Source organism: Choloepus didactylus, chromosome 4 (genome assembly GCF_015220235.1).
Source record: "Choloepus didactylus isolate mChoDid1 chromosome 4, mChoDid1.pri, whole genome shotgun sequence".
Lineage (NCBI taxonomy): Eukaryota > Metazoa > Chordata > Mammalia > Pilosa > Megalonychidae > Choloepus > Choloepus didactylus.
Window position 1 is genome coordinate 149,998,872 of NC_051310.1, and position 24,166 is coordinate 150,023,037.

Below are 24,166 nucleotides of genomic sequence, written 5' to 3' on the forward strand. Positions count from 1 at the left end.
ACATTATTTAATAAATGGTAGTAATTATCTTCATAATTATTGTTATTACTGTTATTTGGTAATCTGAACGTATACAAAGGAATATGTATTCAGAATTTTATTCTCTCTAGGGTGTAATAAAGCAAGTGCTGGATTTTTTGGACATGATTTTATAATAGAAAAGAGAAGCCATACTTCTGGGAACACTCAGTGTTTAACAGGGCATATCTCCAATTCGGTTTAAAGGTCAAAGTGTGGCCAAATTGCACAGGACACAATGGATTTTCTCATAATTAGGCAATCTAAAAATCATCTGTTGAATCAATATGCTGGCTTATCAGTCTCTTTATGGCATTCCTAATCTCTTTATTTCTCAGTGTGTAAATGGCTGGGTTCAGGAGAGGTGTGATCACTGTATAAAACACAGCAAGAAACTTGTCCACCCAGGTGATGCTGAGTGGCCACAGATAGATGAAGATGCAGGGACCAAAGAACATCACCACCACAGTGATGTGGGAAGTGCAGGTGGAGAGAGCCTTTGATGCCCCATCCTTAGAGTGAAGGCGCACAGTTAGTAGGATATAGGTGTAGGAGATCAACAAGAGAATGAAGCAGGTTGTGGCCAAGAACCCACTGTCAGCATTTATCAACATTCCCAGAGTGTGAGTATCCATGCAGGCGAGTTTGATCACCAAAGGGATGTCACAGAAAAAGCTGTCCACCACTCTGGGTCCACAGAAAGGCAGATCCAAAATCATAGCCAGTTGACTCATAGCATGTCCAAAGCCAATGATCCATGATATTAAAACTAGCCAGATGCACTTTCTTCTGTCCATGATGCTGGAGTAATGGAGTGGTTTGCATATGGCCACATAACGGTCATAGGCCATTGTCACAAGCAGCACCATCTCACCTCCTCCAAAGAAATGCACACAGAGGATCTGGCTCATGCAGCCCCCAAAAGAGATGGTCTTGTTATCCTTTAAGAAGTCTGTAGTAAGTTTAGGAGTGGTGACTGAGGAAAGACAAAAGTCAACAAAGGAGAGATTGGCTAAGAGGAAGTACATGGGGGAATGGAGACGGGAGTCAGTCATGATTAAGAGCACGACAAGAAAGTTTCCCACAGTGGTCATCAGGTAGAGTATAGAAAATGGCAGTAAGAGGAAGGTCTGGAGCTCCTTTGAATTACAAAGTCCACGAAAAATAAACTCAGTCACCACAGACACATTTGCTTCTTCCATTTAGTCCAGTTGGTTCCAACGTGACCCAAAGAGAAAGAGATGATCTAAGCACTTCTAAAATGGAAAGGAGAACTTAATAGACAGGTACTAGAAAGCAAAGGAGTACTTTTCATACACAAAATTTAAATCTTAGTATTGTACTAAGCTCAAAATGGGAAAGAAACATTTCTTGAATTTACAAAAGGGCACAGCTATATGGCTAAGAATGAGAGCTAACTTAATTGTAGAAAGGAAGATCAAAACATTAGCCTTAAGAAGTACAGTTCTTATACATACCAAAGATAATTATTCTGATTTAAAATGTGAGGCAATATAATTCATAAACAACTTCTCTAAGCCTTGAATCTGTCTCTCCTGCAGGGAATTAGAAGGAAATGTCTTGAGTGTAGAGCTCTAAAGCATATTTGGTATTCCTTTATTTTACCAAAAATGATCCAGATCTATTTTTGATCCAAAGCTACATTTTTGATCCAAAGCATACTTCTCAGAAACATAAGAAGTAACCATGTTCTGCTAGTCAGAAATATATGAGTAGACTGAATTCAATCAAAATCTACTGCAAACTCTAGGAAAGCTTTTCACCAAATAATTTGAGAAAGGATTTTTATGTTCCAAAGAAGATCTTGGACACTGACTGCACATTTGTAGAATTAGATGTTTTCCTGCATTTTGAATCTCCTCATGAGAAGATATTTTCAGAAAACCACCTATGCCTTGGCCTGAGAATTACCAATTATTAACATAAATTGGCTGGCTCTTGGCTCTCACTGTAAAGAATGATTTCTTTTTCTAAGACTAGCTTAAATGACAAACATAGAATGTTACTTTTAAGTTCATTTGTCCTTAAAGTATATTAATTAAACTGAAATCATGGAAAATATATATATTTTCCTTAAGCCAGAAAGCAAAATTTTTCTTCCCTCTCTCTCTCCCTCCTACCCTCTCTTCCTCCCTTTCTTCCTTCATCTCTCTTCATCTCTCCATCCCTCTATTTTTCCTTTATCCTTTTTCAGACTAGAAACTGAAAGATTGTAAGTTGAATAGCTAGCACATATTATGTACTAGGTGCTATGATAAATACCTTAAGAACATTATCTAATTTAATAATTACATTTAACAGATGAAAAAGCTTAACTTTCCCAAGTAATGCATCTGTAAAGTGGCAGAGCCAGATTATAAACAGAGGTCTAGTTTGTATCAAAGCCTCCAATATCGGCTCCATGCTTGATGGCTTCTGTTAAGAATATTGATTTTGAAAAGACAAGAGTATAATAAGATTTCTGAAACAAGACATTTTGTTCTATGAAGCAGTAATTCATAGACAAATGTAAATGGCCAATGATGATAAGAAAAATGTTCATATTTATATTAAAATCATTTCAACATTATCATCTTCCAATTGAATGATACTTAGTCCTACTGATATTGACTGGGGTTTTTCTTCATTTAACATTTTGATCAAATAATAGAGCAAGCAAAATCTAAAAGGTATAAGAAAACATCACGATAAGGTAGAGGTTGTGCAAAAACAAATAATATCTGAACTGAGCATCTGGGAACTTCTAAGATAGTAGAAAGACAATGCTTTATGTTAATGTGTGAATCTGTGCTGTAAGGAGTCCTGAAATTCCAGAGATTAGTTGGGAGAGAAAATCCTTAAATTTCCTGTAAGTATATCAACTAAATAACACATTCAGAATGCTAAGGTCAATGAATTTGTATGAGAAAATGCTACAGAAAAAATAATTTTCAGTCTTAAATTATTGTGGGGGGTGGTGGTTGGGTTGATTAGAAATGAAAATTCAAAACTCAGATAATTTGGGATACACTTACCCTACAGAGATCAAGTCTGAAACCAGATCTTTCTTCACTGATAAGGCTTACTCTGGATTCTACCTTAAGTGTGAAATGAAGTCCAGCTTATTTACTACTATGACCAGTGTTGGTGGGAGTGATTCCTGCTCAGTGTGGCATATATACCCTCTAAAGAGTAACTTCTTTACTGGGAAACTTTCCAGCTCTGTGTTTTAAATAGAACAAAGTATTTGGAAAGGGATCCCAAAGGATCAGCTTCCAACATTCTCTGAACTGAGAGCATAACCTGATAATACACACTTTTCAAAGCTAGATTCAAGTACACAAGTAAAATGCAACTAAAAATATAAAAGGATGTTCAATATATTTCACTATTATTCTGAACAGAATAATGGAGGATATAACTTTCTTCCCTTTGCTCTGTATCTACCATGTAATAAAATTGGACTAAGATGTCAATTCCAGTCCCAGCAGAATGGATGAGTTCTATAGATGGGCAGGTGACAGCCACCTGATCATTGACTCATTGCAACGCTGCCCAGGACTTATGGTCAACCTTGTACTTCTGGTTCCTGGGACTTCAGGGGAAAATTCAGGTCTCGGCACTCTCTTTGATCCCTTGAGCAGAGACCTGCAAATTAACAGTTTGATTGTAGCAACATACTATTGTCTCTTCTCAGAGTGATGAAAATGTAATGGGAGATATGTTCTAATTTACTACTTTATTAAAGAAATAATACATATAATGCAGTCTAATTTAATAATATTCAAACAATTTAGGCATATTTGGAGCAAATATTGAGGGCCCCCTTCATCTGTCCTCTGCCATTCTTATTTACTTCTTGGAATTAAGAACTATCAACAGCTTTAAGTGCATCCTATCACCATTCCTGTTGACAGTGATGAGTACATATATCAGCATATAGTTGGAGAGTTTCTTTTTTTGTTGTTGTTACCTGTTTTGATCTTAAATAAATTAAATAGGAAAGACTATTTGGAATTTCTTTGTTTTCTCCTGTCCCTTTAAGTCTTTGCCCTCGCCCTCCCTCTTTATTTGTCTCCCTGTTTCCCTCTCAGTCTTTGTCTATCCATATTATTTCTAGATTTCAAAGCATTTAAATGAATTTAGTCAGTTTACCAGCCATTATCGTGTCTTGTGATCTAGTGTCTACAACCATCTTAACCTGAAAATACAAAGATTTAATATTAATTTCATTGCTTGTGTGCCACAAATCCTTTTCAGGCACTATCTTGTATAATCATAATACTTCAGTCCACTTACAAATGAGAAAATGGAATAAAAGGAGTTAAGGGTTTTGTCCAAGTTGCATAGCTAATAAGTGAAGGAACTACAAGGGGTAGTATCTGGGGAAAGACATTGGTCTAGATGAGTGTTTGCTTTGGTTGAGTGAGTATATGATTCCCATGAATGCTGAAAATAAAAATCTTTGTAATCCAATAATTTTTTTTCATTTTATACAATTTTGTAATATTTTGTTTATGTTTATTAAGGTATAACTTACAGGTAGAAAAATTTAAGCATTTTAAGTTTACAGTTTTGCAATTACACACCTACATTTGGGTAACCACCATACCATTAAGATATAGAACAGTTTCATTACCCTCAAATTCTCCTTTGCTACTTTGCAGTCAACCCATTCCCCAATCACTGCTTCAGGCAAGCACTGCTCTCTTTTCTGTCCCCATAGCTTTGCCTTTTCAAAAAGCCACAAAAATGCAATCATATAGTGTGCTACCTTTTGAATTCAGTTCTTTTCATTTAGTATGATGCACATAAGAGTCATCCACATTTTTTGTGTGTGTCAGTAGTTATTTTTACTGTTAAGTAGTGTTCCACTGTATGGATGTATTACAGTTTATGTGTCCACTTTCCATCTGAAGGGTATTTTTGTTGCTATAAATATTCTTGTAAAATTTATGTAGTTTTTTTCCACTTGGGTAAATATCTAAGAATGAAATTGCTGGGTCATATGGTTATTGTAAATTTAAAGAAATAATTATTCTTAATAATTATTTCAAAACGTGGAAATAAATGGCTATTAGTCAAATGAAAAGATATCTGTAAGTATATCTGGCATTAGTGTTGGTTCAAGTTATTCAAAAGTTTCATCTAATTTGTTCTGGGCTCAATGTCATCGTGTGTAAAATTTGAAGTTTTCTTCCTTCAACTGTGCTGGCATAGTTTGGAAAATAAGAGTCAAGGTAGAAAATATCAGCTATTGGAAGGACCTATTATTCTTCAATAAAGTAAAAAATTTTTACTCTCCATTTTCATACTGCATGGCCTTTTCACTGCAGGCCACTTCAGATCAAAGTATAGACCTGTAGGAAATTTAGAGACATATTCATAACAATAAATAAAAGGAGCATAATCAATTAATTAAATAATAAGTTGGAAAATTTGGGCAAAGAATTGGAAATTATGAAAGAATTAAATGTTAATTTTGGAACTAAAAAATGCAATGACTATAATTAAGAATTGAGTGCATGAATTTAAGATCAGATGAGACAGCGGAACGAAATTAGTGAACAGGAGGATAGGTCCGAATAAACATCTAGTAGCTTCACATCATCAGTTTGGGAAATTTGTGATCTATTATCTCTTCAAATATCATGTCTTCCTCATTCTCTTTTCCTTTTGTCATTCCAAATGAACTTATGTTAGAACAATTTAATATGATCTCTATTCTTTATATTTTTTATTGTATTTTAAATTCTTTTCTTTTCATGCTTCAGACTAGATATATTTAGTTAAATATAAAAAGAATTTTTCACTAGCATACTTCATTAAAATAAACATCAAAGAGTTTTCTCTATGTAAAAGGAAAATTATTCCAGATTCAATTTCAAGGGCATAAAGAGGAATAAAACAAACCGAAAAAGTTCGTATGTGGGGAAATCTAAAAGTATATAAAAATAATTGTTTTGTTGATTTTAAATATGTGCAGAATTAAAGCATATCACATTAGAACAAAGATAAATGTAGCTTATGAGTTCTAAGGTAATCAAACTGGGAATTGATGAATATCCTAACTTATAGTAGATTCTCATAAGCTGAGGTTATGTGTTTTAATCTCTATTGTAAGAACAAAAATGATAGAGAACAAAAACTATATTTAAGAAGATAATTGAACACATAGAATAATAAATATAATTATTTAAAAGCATGCTAAGAAAGAAGTGAAACTAGAAACTAGAATAAAAAACTTGTGGGACAAAATGAAACTACATAGTAGGATGTTTTGTTGTAATTATATTAGGTATGAGTGGGCTAAATAATATATCTAAAAGACAACAAATGTCTGACTGCATAAAAAGAAATCATTCTGAACTATATTATGCTGACAGGAGACCCAATTAAGTTGAAATTTACAGAGAAGTTGAAAATAAAAAGACAGAAAAGGCACTATTCAAATATCAACCAAAAGAGAACTGCTGTGGTTATACTATATTAGATAAAACATACTTCTAAGAGACGGAAGGAAACAATTTATAATGATTAAAGTGTCAAACGATCAGGAAGATATAACACTTTAAATTTGTGTGTACCTAATTACATAGTCTCAGAATACAGAAACCAAACATTGTTTGGACTAAAGGAAGAAATAGCCAAATCCACAATTATTGTATGAGAAATTTACCTTATATTTGTTTCTAATTTAAAAACTTTATTGATATATTATATACAGATAGTGTATGTATCATATGTTCAGCTCAATAAATATTCATAAATTGATCATGTTTTAAAATCCAGGATAATAAAACTGAAAGAAAGTAGAAGGATAATAAAGAGAAGAAAGCAAATGTAATAGTGTGGAGCAAAAAAACAAAATCTGGTTCTTTAAAAAAGTGAATAAAATTGATAAAAATCTTGGCAACTCTTTTCACTAAAGATCATAAACACATTATAAAATGACAAGAAGCTATTATGAACAACATTTTAGTAATAAATTTAGCATTTAGATTAAATGAAAAAACTCTTAGAAAACTCTCAGATATTGCTGATTGTCATGGTTTGGAACTGCATGTGCAGAAAATAAATTCTTAAAGTTAATCCATTGCTATGGGTGTCTTAGAGGGCCTCCTTCAACTTTTGGGGGACTACCTCCAGGAACACCAGCAGATTCTCATGGTAAAGATTTGAGAAAGATATCCTTATGGCTATGGCATGGGGAGGGGAAGAGTAATACTTACAAAATACACCCAGAGCCTAAGTAAAGGTAGGGGAAAAAGACTTGGCCAGAGCACAGATCAGAAACTTATCCCAGCTGGGGGCATATCATATTCAAATTGCAGAAAGCCAAAGGCAAAGAAAAAATCTTGAAACAAACCAGTGGTAGATGGAAACCCACCTTAACTAAGGAGGAAGAAGTTTAACAATTACAGTGAGCTTCTTGTCAGAAATCATTCAAGTAATCAGAGAGTAGAGTGAAATACTAAATATTCTGAAACAGAAAATCAATCAACATAGAATTCTATACCCAGCAAAATTAGCTTTAAAAGACAAGGAGAGAGAGGATGGGGCAAGATGGTGGAGTGCTGAGGAGCAGAATTTCGTCTCTCCTCTAGAGCAGTTGGCAATTACCCAAGAACTATATGGAACAGTGTTTTCGGGGTCTCCAGTAACCAGTCACACTTCGGACACAAGTTTGGAATTGGAGGAAAAGCTGAGATTGCAGTGAACATTGTAAGTTCCCCGGACCAGGGGTCTGGCGCCCCTCCCCACCCAGACCTCACAGACTGTCTTGCTGCCAGCCCCCTGAAAGGGGGAAAAAAGAAAAACCAAAAAACAGCAGTCTGCTGAGGGCAAGAAGAGAGGCTCAACCCAGCCTCAACTGCAGAATTAATTAACAAATTAATTAACTAATTTTGGAAGCTGGGGTGCTAGAGAAGGGCTGGGCTTCGAGAAGTGGGGGCACATAAAAGTGGGCACCCATTCCCAGACTCCAAAAAAGCCATTTTTTTCCCTGCATTTTGTCCCTTCTGGCTTCTCACTGATCCCTTGTCTTTTTTGCATTTCAATAGCCCCTGGCAGGGGTGGAACTGAAGCTGTTGGAGAGTAATTATCAGACAATAGCCCAACGCATATCTTTAAATGCTCTATTCTGACACTGACAAAACTTCCAGGCTGGGGAAAGACTTTTAAAAGAGACTCTTTTTTTTTTTTTCTTTTTTCTTTTTCTTGTTTTTCTTTTCTATTTTTTTAAATCTAAAAGTAATATATGTGGTTATTTTGTATCGGAAAGCCCAGGTTGAGCGACTAGGCTGGGGTTGGGGGGAGACATAGTACCCACAGTGGCTTTGAGTTCCGTATTCACTACTGAAGGTCTCCACCCCTGTCTTTAATTAGCAACTCAGGCTGACCAAGGAATCTACCTGGAGAGGCCCCAAAGAGGAGAGGGGAGAAGGGAATAGTTCCCCCGAGAGACAACTGGAGTTCTGAGGATTGGGAGAGTGGAGGGAGGTCCAGCTCAACTGGCAGTCCTCCTTTTGGGAACTCAGACCCCAGGGTCTGGAATTCAGATTCTGGCTTCAGTCAGCCATGCCCTCGACAGGATCAGAGTCACCAGGAGAACTAAAGTCTACATACCTCCTTACACTGGTGGGAGAGCTGCGGGCTGGCAAGCACCACCTGCTGGACAGGAGAGGAAAAACACCAATTCTAAAGGCCTCATAGGAGGGTCTCATTCTCAGGAAAACTCCATACCTTCCCAATGAGACCTGGGCCTCACAAGACTGGGAAAATCTGACTAGGGTCGACCATATCTGAGGAGACCCACTCACAAAAAGGTTACATAGAGGCAGAGCAAGAAACAGAAAAAACAAGAGGGGAAAAATTCTGATCAACTAAATAGAACCTAAGTTAGAGGTCTAGAATAAGTTGAACTGAATAACAGAAGCCAGAGAACAAAGCCAACCAACAAGAAAACCACTAGGTAAAAGATAGAAAACAAGCTCCAAAATAAACTAATCAAGAAAATCAGATGCCTAGACAACTTAAGATAACAAGCCATACCAGGAAACACAAAAACATGGACCAGCCAAAGGAACAAACTAATAGCTCAGCTGAGACACAGGAGTGGAGGTAACTAATGCTAAATAAATTTGATGAAATGAAGGAAGATATAGCAAAAGAGCTGAAGGATATAAAGAAGACACTGGCTGACCATAAAGAAGAATTCATAAACTTAAAAATCAAATGGCAGAACTCATGGGAATGAAGGCCACAATGGAGGAGATGAAAAACACAATGGAGGGACACAACAGTAGATTTGAACAGGCAGAAGAAAGGATCAGTGAACTGGAAGACAGGTCATTCAAATTCCTACACACAAAAGAACAGATGGTGAAAAAAATGGAAAAATTTGAGCAGGGTCTTAGGGAGCTGAGTGACAACATGAAACTCACAAATATATGTGTTATGGGTATCCCAGAAGGAGAAGAGAGGGGAAAAGGGGCAGAAAGAGTAATAGAAGACATATTCACTGAAAATTTCCCAACTCTTATAAAAGACAGAAAAGTAGAGATTCAAGAAGTACAATGTACCCCAAATAGAATAGATCCCAATAGACCTACTCCAAGACACTTACTGGTCAGATTGTCCAATGTCAAAGACAAAGAGAGGATTCTGAAAGCAGCAAGAGAAAAGCAATCCATCACATACAAGGGAAGGTCAATAAGACTATGTACAGATTTCTCTGCAGAAACCATGGAGGCAAGAAGACAGTGGCATGATATATTTAAGATACTGAAAGAGAAAAACTGCCAACCAAGAATTCTATATCCAGCAAAACTTTCCTTCAAAAATGAGGGAGAGATTAAAACATTCTCAGACAAACAGACACTGAGAGAGTTTGTGAATAAGAGACCGGCACTACAAGAAATACTAAAGGGAGTACTACAGGCTGATAGGAAAAGACAGGAGAGAGAGAGTTGGAGAAGAGTGCAGAAATGAAGATTATCAGGAAAGGTAAAAGGAGAGAGAGGAAAAAATAAGATATGACATATAAATTCCAAAAAACAAAATGGTAGTAGAAAGTACTGCCCTTACAGTAATAACACTAAACATAAATGGATTAAACTCCCCAATAAAAAGACACAGACTGGCAGAATGGATTAAAAAACAGGACCCATCTATATGCTGTCTACAAGAAACTCACTTTAGACACAAGGACAAAAATAGACTGAAAGTGAAAGGTTGGAGAAAGATATTTCATGCGAACAACAACCAGAAAAAAGCGGGAGTAGCTATATTATCAGACAAGTTAGACTTCAAAAGCAAAACAATTAAAAGAGACAAAGAAGGACACTATATATTAATAAAAGGGTCAATTCATGAAGAAAACATAACAATAATAAATATTTATGCACCAAGCCAGAATGCCCCAACATTCATGAGGCAAACATTGTGATCACTGAAAGGAGAAATAGATAACTCTACAATAATAGTTGGAGAATTCAATACACCACTCTCATCAATGGATAGAACATTTAGACAGAGGATCACTAAAGAAACAGAGATGTTGAATTGTATGATAAATGAGCTAGACTTGACAGACATCTATAGAACACTACATCCAACAACAGCAGGATACACATTTTTCTCAAGTGCTCATGGAACATTCTCTAGGATAGACCACATGTTGGGTCACAAAGCAAGTCTCAACAAATTTAAAAATATTGATATTATACAAAACACTTTCTCAGGCCACAATGTAATGAAGTTGGAAATAAATAAAAGGCAGAAGGTCATAAAATTCACAAACATATGGAGGCTAAACAACACCCTCTTAGAGAAACAGTGGGTAAAGGAAGAAATTACAAGAGAAATTAGTAAATACCTCGAGGCAAATGACAATGAAAACACAACTTATCAAAACTTATGGGATGCAGCAAAGGCAGTGCTGAGAGGGAAATTTATTGCCCTAAATGCCTATATTAAAAGAGAAGAGAGAGCAAAAATTGAAGAGTTAACTGCTCACCTGGAGGAATTAGAGAAAGAACAGCAAACTAACCCCAAAGCAAGCAGAAGGGAAGGAATAACAAAGATTAGAGCAGAAATAAATGCAATTGAGAACAGAAAAACAATAGAGAGAATCAACAAAACCAGAAGTTGGTTCTTTGAGAAAATCAATAAAATCGAAGGACCACTGGCTAGGCTAACATAAAAAAGAGGGAGCAGATGCAAATAAACACAATCAGAAATGGGAAAGGAAATATAACCACCTATCCTGCAGAAATTAAGGAGATAATGAGAAGACATTATGAGCAACTATATGCTAATAAACTAGACAACTTAGATGAAATGGACAACTTCCTAGAAAAGCATAAACAATCAACATTAACTCAAGAAGAAATAGACGACCTCAACAAACCATTCACAAGTAAAGAGATTGAGTCAGTCATCAAAAAGCTCCCCAAAAGGGAAAGCCCAGGACCAGATGGTTTCACATGTGAATTCTACCAAGCATTCAAGAATGAATTAGTACCAATCCTGCTCAAACTCGCCAAAAAAATTGAAGAAGAGGGAAAGCTACCTAACTCTTTCTATGAAGCCAACATCACCCTAATACCAAAACCAGACAAAGATACTACAAAAAAAGAAAATTACAGACCAATTTCTTTAATGAATATAGACGCAAAAATCCTCAACAAAATACTCACAAATCGAATCCAGCAGCACATTAAAAGAATTATACACCATGACCAGGTGGGATTTATTCCAGGTATGCAAGGCTGGTTCAACACAAGAAAATCAATTAATGTAATACACCACATCAATAAATCAAAGCAGAAGAACCACATGATCATCTTGATTGATGCAGAAAAGGCATTTGACAAAATTCAACATCCTTTCCTGATGAAAACACTTCAAAGGATAGGAATAGAAGGGAACTTATTCAATATGATAAACGCAATATATGAAAAACCCACAGCTAACATCACACTCAATGGGGAGAGACTGAAAGCTTTTCCTCTAAGATCAGGAACAAGACAGGGATGCCCACTATCACCATTATTATTCAACATTGTGCTGGAAGTTCTAGCTAGAGCAATTAGGCAAGAAAAAGAAATAAAAGGCATCCAAATTGGAGAGGAAGAAGTAAAACTTTCACTCTTTGCAGATGACATGATTTTGTATGTAGGAAATCCAGAAAAATCTACAGCAAAGCTACTAGAACTAGTCAATGAATACAGCAAAGTAGCAGGCTACAAGATCAACATGCAAAAATCTGTAGGGTTCCTATACACAAGTAATGTGCAACAAGAGGAGGAAGTCAAGAAAAAAATCCCATTTATAATAGCAACCAAAAGAATCAAGTATTTAGGAATAAACTTAACCAAGGACACAAAAGACCTTTACATAGAAAACTATAAGAAATTGCTAAAAGAAATTGAACAAGACCTAAAAAAATGGAAGAACACACCATGTTCATGGATTGGAAGACTAAATATAGTAAGATGGCAATTTTACCTAAACTGATTTACAGATTCAATGCAATACCAATTCAAATCCCAACAACTTACTTTACAGAAATAGAAAAACCAATAACTAAATTTATTTGGAAGGGTAAGGTGCCCCGAATAGCCACAAATATCTTGAGAAAGAGGAATGAAGTGGAAGGTCTCACACTACCTGACTTTGAAGCATATTACAAAGCTACAGTACTCAAAACAGCATGGTACTGGGATAAAGACAGATATACTGATCAATGGAATCGAATTGAGTGTTCAGAAGTAGACCCTTGCATCTACGGACAACTGATCTTTGATAAGGCAGTGAAGCTGAAGCAACTGGGAAAGAGCAGCCTGTTCAATAAATGGTGTTTGGAGAACTGGATATCCATTTCCAAAAGAATGAAAGAGGATGTCCATCTCACACCTTATACGAAAATTAACTCAAAGTGGATCAAAGACCTAAACATTAGCACCAAGACCATAAAACTCTTAGAAGAAAATGTAGGGCAATATCTTAAAGATCTTGTGATAGGAGGTAGTTTCTTAGACCTCACACCCAAGGTGCGAGCAACCAAACAACAAATAGACAAATGGGATCTCCTCAAAATTAAACACTTTTGTACATCAAAGGACTTTGTCAGATAAGTAAAAAGGCAACCTACACAATGGGAGATGATATTTGGAAACCACATATCAGATAAGGATAACAGAAAGACAATAACAGAATAACAGAAAGACAAACAATCCAATTAAAAAATGGGCAAAAGACATGAACAGACATTTTTCTGAAGAGGAAATACAAATGGCTCAAAAACATATGAAAAAATGCTCAACTTCACTGGCTATTAAGGAAATGCAAATCAAAACCACAATGAGATATCATCTCACACCTACCAGATTGGCCATTATCCAAAAAACAGAAAATGACAAGTGCTGGAGAGGATGTGGAGAAAGAGGCACACTTATTCATTGTTGGTGGGAATGTAGAATGGTGCAACCACTCTGGAAGACAGTGTGGAGGTTCCTCAGGAAGCTAAATATAGATTTGCCATATGACCCAGCTATTCCATTGCTAGGTATATATTCAGAGGAACTGAAACTTAAGACACAAACAGACATTTGTAAACCGATGTTTATTGCAGCATTATTCACAATTGCCAAGAGATGGAAACAGCCCAAATGTCCATCAAAGGACGAGTGGATAAACAAACTGTGGTATATACACATGATGGAATATTATGCAGCTGTAAGACAGAACAAAGACATGGATCATGTAATAATGTGGATGAACCTTGAGGACATTATGTTGAGTGAAGTTAGCCAGAAACAAAAGGACAGATTCTGTATGGTCTCACTAATACAAACAGACATTAATGAACAAACTTTGGGAGTTAAAAGCTGACAACACAGGTGACCAGGAGATAGAAAGAGGGCAGAGACCAGCCATTTGATGCTGAAGGACTACAGAATGTTTAGGATTGATTGCATAGATCCAGAAATAGATAGCATAATACTGTGTGATCGTAGCACAGTATTGTAAGTACACTGAACAAAGATGTCTGTGAATAAAGCTGAAAGAGGTGGGATAGGAGAATGTGTGACATCAGAGGTAAAGATAGATGATAAAGACTGGGACTGCATAACGTGGCAAAAACTGGAGTGGCTAATGACTGTTACTAAATATACAAATATAAAAATGTTTTTGCATGTGGGAAAGCAAATGAATGTCAACCATGTAGAGAGTTGAAAAGGGGATGGCATTCAGGAAAAAACATAATCGAAGCAAACTGGAGTCTATGGTCAACAGTAACATTGTAATATACCTCCATTAAATATAACAAAGGCAATATGCCAATGCTAAATGTATGAGAGGGGGATATTGGGGAGGAATATGGGATTCTTAGTAGTGGTGTTATTTGCTGTGCTCACTAGTATATTGTATTGTATGACATGTTATTTTTCTTTTTATCATTTTTTTCTTATTGCTAAAAAAAACAATTTTTCTTGTAGTAATCAATATGTTCAAGTGCTGATTGTGGTGATAAATGTACAACTTTATGATGATACCATGAACAACTGATTGTACACTGTGGATAAATGTATGGTACGTGAATATAACTCTATAAAATTGTAGGAAAATATATATATAGGAGTAAAAGTGTTGGAGAAAACATGGTGAGAGGGATGATACCTCACCAATATGCACTAACTACAATGTGTAAACTCAGAATTGAATCTTAGAACATAGCCTAACGTGGACGTAATAATTGTAACAGTTCCTAGATTGTAAGCTCTTACAGCAGTTAACTCTATCTCTGAATTGTAATGCCTATCTCTAAACTTTGAGATGCTGATCCCCTAGCGTATAACCTGATTGGTCTCTGGAACAATGCATATCTCTGAGACACCTGAAACTCAGAGCTAGAGCTCGGCAGATATGAATGTCAGTATTAGTGCATACAGACACTGTCAAAAAAAAAAAAAGCTGAAAAAGAGCCCAGACTTCAATTAGTGATATGAATGAAGCAGGTCTGGTTAAGACCAGGGCAAGCCAGACCAAAGGGTAAAGGTTGAAACTGACTGTGTTTTAAAACTTCAACTTCCATATGAGACCAAGGGAAGAGATACCTATTTGGTACAGGATCTAAATTTTCTAAATGGTACAAGTCTACAGTTGATTTGTTCAGACACCACAATTGCATGGAACTTTGAATAGGAAGTGAGATACGGTAGGTTAGTATAGGCTGGAGTGAAATAGTAACACATCCTAGAGTAATTTGGGCAGATAATAAAAATTATATTTACATCCTCCCCCTCCCCAGCCCCGAGGATCTGGGGGAAGGTGCGGATGTGTTGGACATCCTCACCTGGACTGGTGTTGATGTTGTCACAAACATTGGGACTGGCAGTTTGATGTGCTGAGCTGTCAAGCATGGGACTTGCCCTTATGAAGCTCATTACCACAAAGGAGAGTAAACTTGCATGTAATTGTGCCTAAGAGTCTCCCCCTGAGTACCTCTTTGTTGCTCAGATGTGGCCCTCTCTCCGTCTAAATGAGCCATTTCGACAGATGAACTCGCTGCCCTCCCCCCTACGTGGGACTCGACTCCCAGGGGTGTAAATCTCCCTGGCAATGCAGAATATGACTCCCGGGGATGAATGTGGGTCCAGCATTGTGGGACTGAGAGAATCTTCTTGACCAAAAGGGGGATGCAAAATGAGACGAAATAGTTTCAGTGGCTGAGAGATTTCAAATGGAGTCGAGAGGTCACTCTGGTGGACATTCTTATGCACTATATAGATAACACCTCTTAGGTTTTAATGTATTGGAATAGCTAGAAGTAAATACCTGAAACTACCAAACTCCATCCCAGCAGTCTGGACTCCTGAAGACAATTATATGATAATGTAGATTACAAGGGGTGACAGTGTGATTGTGAAGACCTTATGGATCACACCCCCTCTATCTAGTGTATGGATGAGTAGAAAAATGGGGATAAAAACTAACGGGCAAATGAGGTGGGATGGGGGGATGATTTGGGTGTTCTTTTTTCACTTTTATTTTTTATTCTTGTTCTGGTTCTTTCTGATGTAAGGAAAACTTTCAGAGATAGATTGTGGTGATGAACGCATAACTATGTTATCATATGGTGGACAGTGGATTGTATACCATGGATGATTGTATGGTATGTGAATGTATTTCAATAAAACTGAATTTAATATAAAAAAAAGACAAGGAGAGAGGAGGGGCAAAATAGCACAGAGAGGAGTGGAATTTAGTCAGTCTCCCGGAACAACTAATTAACAACAAGGAACAACTAGGAAATAATTTGGAATGACTGCTGGGGGACAACTGTGACTGTCCACACAGCATACACCAACTTGGATTGGGAGGGATGCCTGAGATTGCAGTATAGAATCTGTAAGTAAAAGCTGTGGAACTGTGCCAGGAGCCCCCTCCCCTCAAGGCAGACTTTGCTGAAAAACCTCGTTGTGGTTGAAAATAGCAGCACGTGAATATAGCTCAGCTGAGCTCCCACTGTTGTTTTTTTAAAATCAAATTTATTGAGATATATTCACATGCCATACAAGCATCCAAAGTGTACAGTCAATTGTTCACAGTACCATCATATAGTTGTGCAACATCACACCAATCTAATTTTGAACATTTTCCTTGTACCAGAAAAAGTGAAAATAAGAATAAAAAATAGAAGTAAAACAGAACATCCAAATCATCTCCCACAGCACACTATTTTTCATTTAGTTTTTGTCCCCATTTTTCTACTCATCTACCCACACACTGGGTAAAAGGACTGTGATCCACAAAGCTTTCACAATTTCACTGTCACTGCTTGTAAGCTGCATTGCTATACAATCGTCTTCAAAAGTCAAGGCTATTGAGTTGTAGTTTGATAGTTCAGGTATTTATTTCTAGCTATTTCAATGCACTAAAACCTAAAAAGGGTTATCTATATAGTGCATAAGAGTGCCCACCAGAGTGACCTCTCAACTCCATTTGGAATCTCTCAGCCACTGAAACTTTGTTTCCTTTCATTTTGCATCCCCCTTTTGGTCAACAAGATGTTCTCAATCCTACATTGTTGGGTCCAGATTCATTCCTGGGAATCATATCCCACATTGCCAAGAAGAATTACACCCCTGGGAGTCAGATCCCGTGTAGGGGGGAGGGCAGTGAGTTAACCCACTAAGTTGGCTTAGCTAAAGAGAGAAGGCCACATCTCAGCAACAAAGAGGTACTCAGGGGGAGACTCTTAGGCACAATTATAACAGGTTTAGCCTCTCCTTTGCAGTAATGAGCCTCATAAGAGCAAGTCCCATTATGGAGGACTCCGCACATCAAACCATCAATCCTCAATGTTTGTGAGAACATCAGCAACAATTCCGGTGAGGAAGCCCAACACCTCTGCATTTTCCCCCAGCTCCTCAGGAGGACCCTGCACATATATTTTTATTCACTGCCCAAATTACTTTGGGATGTGTCACTATTTCACACTAACCTATGCAAACTTACCAGCTCTCACTCCCTATTAAAATTTCCATGTAATTATGGTATTTTAATGAACTGTGCAAGTTAAACTGTTTAGGAAATACAGATCTTGCACCTACTAAACATCTCTTCCCCTGGTCTCACATGGAATTTGAGGTTTTAAAACACAGTATTGTCCTTTATCCTTTGGCCTGATTTGCCCTCATTCTAACCACATCTGCTTCATTCATATCTCTAGGTGAAGTCTGGGGTCTTTTTCAGCTTTTTTAACAGTTGCTATATGTTCTAATACTGGCATTCATATCTGCCTTGTTGTAGCTCTGAGTTTCAGGTGTCACACAGATACCCAAAGTTCCAGAGATTCATCAGGTTATACACAAAGGGATCTGCATCTCAGAATCTGGAGATAGCCATTACAATTCAGGAATAGATGAGACTGCTGTAAGAGCTTTCAATCTAGGAACTGTTACAATAAGCATTCCCCTGATCAGCTGTGCTCTAGTGTTCACTTCTGAGTTTACACATTGTAGTTAGTCCATATTGGTGAGGCATTATCGTGTTTGCTTTTGTTTCTGGTGTAGTTCACTCAAAATGCTGTCTACAGGTACCTTTCACCTCGTGTGTCTCACACCTTCGCTCCTTCTCACAGTTGCTCAATATTCCATTGTATGCACACACCACAGTTCACTGTTCTGTTCCTCAATCAATGTACTCTTAGGCCACCTCCACCCATTGCAAATCAGGCATACTCTCTCCACAAACACCAGTGTGCAAATGTCCATTCATGTCCCTGCTCTCAGATCCTCCAAATAAATACCCCCTTATGAAGTTGCAGGACCCTATGGCACCCACATACTTAGCTTCGTGTGGAACCACCCCACTGTCCTCCAGAAAGGCTATAACATTCTACCTCCTAACTGACAGTAAATACATACATCCTTCTCCCCATGTTTTCTCCAGCACTTTTATCCCTGTTCATATTTTTACTTACAATTTTATAGAGCTATATTCACAAACCATATAATTAGCCACAGTATACAATTGGTTGTTCATACAGTTGTGCATTTATCACTGCAGTCAGCACTTGAACATATTGATTACTATGAAAAAAAGTTTTTTAATGAATAGTAAAAAAGGTAATAAAAAGAAAATAAATATCATACAATACAATATAATAGTAGGGTCAGACAACACCACTAGCAAGAATCCCATATCCCTCCCTTATATTCCCCTCTCATACACATTTAGCTTTGGTATATTGCCTTTGTTATATTTAATGGAAGCATATTACAGTGTTACTGTTGATCATAGACACCAGTTTGCTTTGATTATATTTTTCCCCAATACCATCCTCTTTCAAACACTCTGCATGGTTGACATTCATTTGTTCTCCCACATGCAAGACCATTTTTATATTTGTACATTTAGTCACAATCATTGACCACTTCAGTTTTTTTTAAGTTAAACAGTCCCAATCTTCATTTTCTATCTTTACCTCAGGTGTCATTCATGTCCCTAGTCCACCTCTTTCAGCTTTACTCATGGGCATCTTTGTTCAGTGTAGTTGCAGTATTGTGCTACCATCACACAGTATTATGCTATCTAATTCTGGGCCTATACAATCAATTCTGCTGAACATTCTGTAGTCCTTCAGCATCAAATGCCTAAACTCTCTCTATCTATAACCTGGTAGCCTGTGTATCTGCTTTTAACACTCAGAATTCACTTATTAATGTTAGTTCATATTAGTGAGACCATACAGTATTTGTCTTTTTGTTTCTGGCTAACTTCTCTCAACATGATGTCTTCAAGGTTCATCCAAGTTATTATATGTTCCATGTTTTGTTCTGTCTTACAGCTGCATAATATTCCATCATATGTATGTACCACAGTTTCTTTATCCACTCATCCACTGATGGACATTTGGGCTGTTTCCATATCTTGGCTACTGTGAATAATGCCACAATAAACATCGGTTTACAAATGTCCGTTTGTGTTTTAACTTTCAGTTCCTCTGAGTAGATACCTAGTAATGGAATAGCTGGGTCATATGGAAAATCTATAGTTAGCTTCCTGAGGACCTGCCATACAGTCTTCCAGAGTGGTTGCACCATTCTACATTCCTACCAACAGTGAATAAGTGTGCCTCTTTCTCCACTTCCTCTCCAGCACTTGTAGTTTTCTGTTTTTTGGATAATGGCCATTCTGGTAGGTGTGAGATGATATCTCATTGTGGTTTTGATGTGCATTTCCCTAATAGCCAGTGAAGTTGAGCATTTTTTTGTATGTTTTTGAGCCATTTGTATCTCCTCTTCGGAAAACTGTCTGTCCATGTCTTTTGTCCATTTTTTATTGGGTTGTTTGTTTTTCTGTTGTTCAGTTGTAGGATTGCTTTACATATTTGGGATATTAAACACTTATCTGATTTGTGGTTTCCAAATGTTGTCTCCCATTGTGTAGGCTGCATTTTTACCTTTCTGCTAAAATCCTTTGATGTGCAGAAGTGTTTAATCTTGAGGAGATCCCATTTGTTTATTTGTTCTTTGCTTGCTCTGCGTTGGGTATAAGGTCTAGGAAACTACTTCCTATCACAAGATCTTTAAGAAATTGCCTTACATTTTCTTCTAAGAGTCTTATGGTCTTAGAACTAATGTTTAGGTCTTTGATCCATTTTGAGTTAGTTTTTGCATAATGTGTGAGATGGGGTCCTCTTTCATTCTTTTGGAAATGGATATCTAGTTCTCCAAACACCATTTATTGAAGAGGCTGCTCTGTCTCAGTTGCTTTGGATTGACTGCCTTATCAAAGACCAATTGTCCATAGATGCGAGAATCTATTTCTGAACACTCAATTCGATTCCATTGGTCAGTATCTCTATCCTTATGCCAATATCATGCTCTTTTGAGCACTGTAGTTTTATAATATGCTTCAAAGTCAGAACTCCTACTTTTTTTCCTCTTTCTCAAGATATTTTTGGCTATTCAGGGCACCTTGCCTTTCCCAATGAATTTGGCTATTGATTATTCTATTTTTGCAAAGTATGTTGTTGAGATTTTAATTGATATTGCATTGAATCTATAAATCAGTTTATGTAGAATTAGCATCTTAATTATATTTAGTCTTCCAGTCCATGAACAAGGTATGTTCTTCCATTTTTTTAGGTCCTGTTCGATTTCTTTCAGCAGTTTTTTGTAGTTTTCTTTGTATAGGTCTTTTGGGACTTCTTTTATTCCTAAATACTTGATTCTTTTTGTTGCTATTTTAAATGGAATCTTTTTTCTTGATTTTCTCCTCTTGTTGCACATTACTTGTGTATAAGAACACTACAGATTTTTGCACGTTGATCTTGTAGCCTGCCACTTTGCTGTATTCATTGATTAACTCTAATAGCTTTGCTGTAGATTTTTCTGGATTTTCTATATATTGAATCACGTCATCTGCAAAGAGTGAAAGTTTTACTTCTTCCTCTCCAATTTGGATGCCTCTTATTTCTTTTTCTTGCCTAATTGCTCTAGCTAGAACTCCCAGCAAAATGTTGAATAACAATTGTGGCAGTGGGCTTCCCTGTCTTGTTCCTGATCTAAGAGGGAAAGTTTTCAGTCTCTCCCCATGGAGTATGATGTTAACTGTGGGTTTTTCATATATTGCCTTTATCATATTGAGAAAATTCCCTTCTATTCCTATCTTTTTAAGTATTTTCATCAATAATTGATGTTTAATTTTGTCACATGCCTTTTCTGCATTGATCAAGACTATCATGTGGTTCTTTTGCTTAGATATATCTATGTGGTTTATTACATTAATTGATTTTCTTGTGTTGAATCAGCCTTGCATACCTGGATTAAACCCCATGTGGTCATGGTGTATAATTCTTTGAGTGTTCTGCTGGATTCAATTTGCATGTATTTTGTTGAGGATTTTTGCATCTATAGTCATTAAAGAGATCAGTCTATAATTTTTTTTTTATTATTTTTGTCTGATTTTGGTATTAGGGTGATGCTGGCTTCATAGAATGAGTTGCATAGCTTTCCTTCTTCTTAATTTTTTTTTTTTTTTTTTTTTTTGGAGAGTTTGAGCAGGATTGGTACTAATTCTTTCTTGAATGCTTGGTAGAAATCACATGTGAAGTCATCTGGTCCTGGGCTTTTCTTTTTTGGGAGCTTTTGATGACTGACTCAATCTCTTTTCTTACAATCAGTTTGTTGAGGTCATCTATTTCTTCTTGAGTCAATGCTGGTTGTTTATGCTTTTCTAGGAATTTGTCCCTTTTGTTTAAGTTATCCAGTTTATTAGCATATAGTTGCTCATTGAATCTTCTCATCAACTCCTTTATTTTTTGCAGGGTCAGTAGTTATGTTTCCTTTCCATTTCTGATTTCATTTATTTGCATCTGCTCTCTATTTTTTGATAGCCTAGATAGGGGTCCATTGATTTTGTTGATTTTCTCAAAGAACCAATTCTGGTTTTGTTGATTCTATTTTTTCCTATTCTCAGTTTCATTTATTTCTTCTCTAACATTTGTTATTTCCTTCCTTCTCTTTGTGTTGGGATTCGTTTGCTGTTCTTTCTCTAGTTTCACTGGGTGAACAGTTAATTCCCCACTGTTTGCTCCCTCTTCTCTTTTAGGATGCCCATTTAGAACAATAAATTTCCCTCTCAGTACTGCCCTTGCTGCATCCCATAAGTTTTGATTTGTTGTGTTTTCATTGTTATTTGCCTCAAAGTATTTACTAATTTCTCTTGTAATTTTTTCCTTTACCCACTGGTTTTCTTATAATACGTTGTTTAGTCTCCATATATGTGTGAATTTTACAGAAGACTGTAAAATATTGACAGTATCAATATTTTTAACTTTGTTGAGACTTGCTTTGTGACCCAACATGTGGTCTATCCCAGAGAATGTTCCATGCACACTTGAGAAAAATGTGTATCCTGCTCTTGTGGGGTGTAGTATTCTATAAATGTCTGTCAAGTCTAGTTCATTTATTGCACAATTCTATATCTCTGTTTCTATATTGGTCCTCTGTCTAGATGTTCTATCTATTGATGAGAGTGGTGTACTGAAGTCTCCAACTATTATTGTAGAGTTATTTACTTCTACTTTCAATGTTCTCAGTGTTTGTGTCATGAATTTTGGGACACCCAGGCTTGATGCATAAATATTTATGATGTTATATTTTCTTGATGAATTGACCCTTTTATTAATATGTAGTGTCCTTCTTTGTCTCTTTTAATTGTTTTATTTTGAAGTCTAATTTTTCTGATAATAATATAGCTACTCCTGCTTTTTTCTGGTTGCTGTTTGATGAAATATCTTTTTCCAACCTTTCATTTTCAGCCTATTTTTGTTCTTGTGTCTGAAGTGGGTTTCTTGTAGACAGCATATAGATGTGTCCTGTTTTTTAATCCATTCTGCCAGTCTATGTATTTATTGGTGAGTTTAATCCATTAGCATTTAGTGTTATTACTGTAAGGGCACTACTTTGTTCTACCATTTTGCCTTTGGATTTTATGTGTCATGTCTTATTTTTTCCTCTCTCTCCTTTTACCCTTCCTGATAATCTTCATTTCTGCACTCTTCTCCAAACCTCTTTCTCCTGTCTTTTCCTATCAGGCTGTAGCACTCCCTTTAGTATTTCCTGTAGTCCTGGTCTCTTATTCACATACTCTCTCAGTGTCTGTTTGCCTAAAAATATTTTAATCTCTCCCTCATTTTTGAAGGACAGTTTTGTCAGATATAGAATTCATGGTTGGCATTTGTTCTCTTTCAATATCTTAAACATATCATACCACTGTCTTCTTGCCTCCATGGTTTCTGTGGAGAAATCTGTACATAGTCTTATCAAGCTTCCCTTGTATGTGATGGATTGCATTTCTCTTGCTGCTTTCAGAATTCTCCTTTTGTCTTTGACATTGGACAATCTGATCAGTAAGTGTCTTAGAGTAGGTCTATTGGGATCTATTCTGTTTGTGGTATGCTGTACTTCTTGAATCTGTAATTTTCTCTTTTATAAGTGTTGAGAAATTTTCAGTGAGTATTTCTTCTATTATTCTTTCTGCTCTTATTCCCCTCTCTTCTCCCTCTGGGACATCCATAACATGTATATTCATGGGCTTCATTTTGTCACTCAGCTCCCTAAGACCCTGCTCATATTTTTCCATTTTTTTCACCAACTGTTCTTCTATGTGTATGAATTCAAATTCCTCATCTTCCCATTTACTGATCCTTTCTTCTCCCTGTTCAAATCTACTTTTGTAACCCTTCATTATCTTTTCCATCTCTTAATTATTCCTTCCATACCCATAAGTTCTGCCTTTTGTTTTTTTCAAGTTTATGAATTCTTCTTTATGGTAATCTATTTTCTTCCTTATGTATTTCATCTCTTTTGTAATGCCTTCCCTTAGTTCATTGACTTGATTTTTGAATTGATTTAGATTTTATTGAACATCTTTAATTAGTTTTTCCTTCAGTTCATTGAATTAATTTAGCAATAATTGCTTCAACTCCCATTCCTCAGTTGAACTATTAGTTTGTTCCTTTGGCTTACTATCTTAAGCTGTCTAGGCATCTGACTTTCTTGATGTTTTTTTTCTGGAGTTCATTTTCACTCTTTTACCTAGGGTTTTCTTGTTGGTTGGCTTG

At 36.4% G+C, this 24,166-nt stretch overlaps 1 protein-coding gene across 1 annotated transcript; it reads right to left on the reverse strand.

Annotated features, from left to right (window-relative positions):
* Nucleotides 1-281: 281 nt before the first annotated feature.
* Nucleotides 282-1,220, reverse strand: LOC119532853 (olfactory receptor 4K15-like). Its single transcript, XM_037835114.1, has one exon. It carries the CDS (start codon nucleotides 1,218-1,220, stop codon nucleotides 282-284), a length of 939 nt encoding a protein of 312 aa, XP_037691042.1.
* Between the last annotated feature and the right edge of the window lie 22,946 nt (nucleotides 1,221-24,166).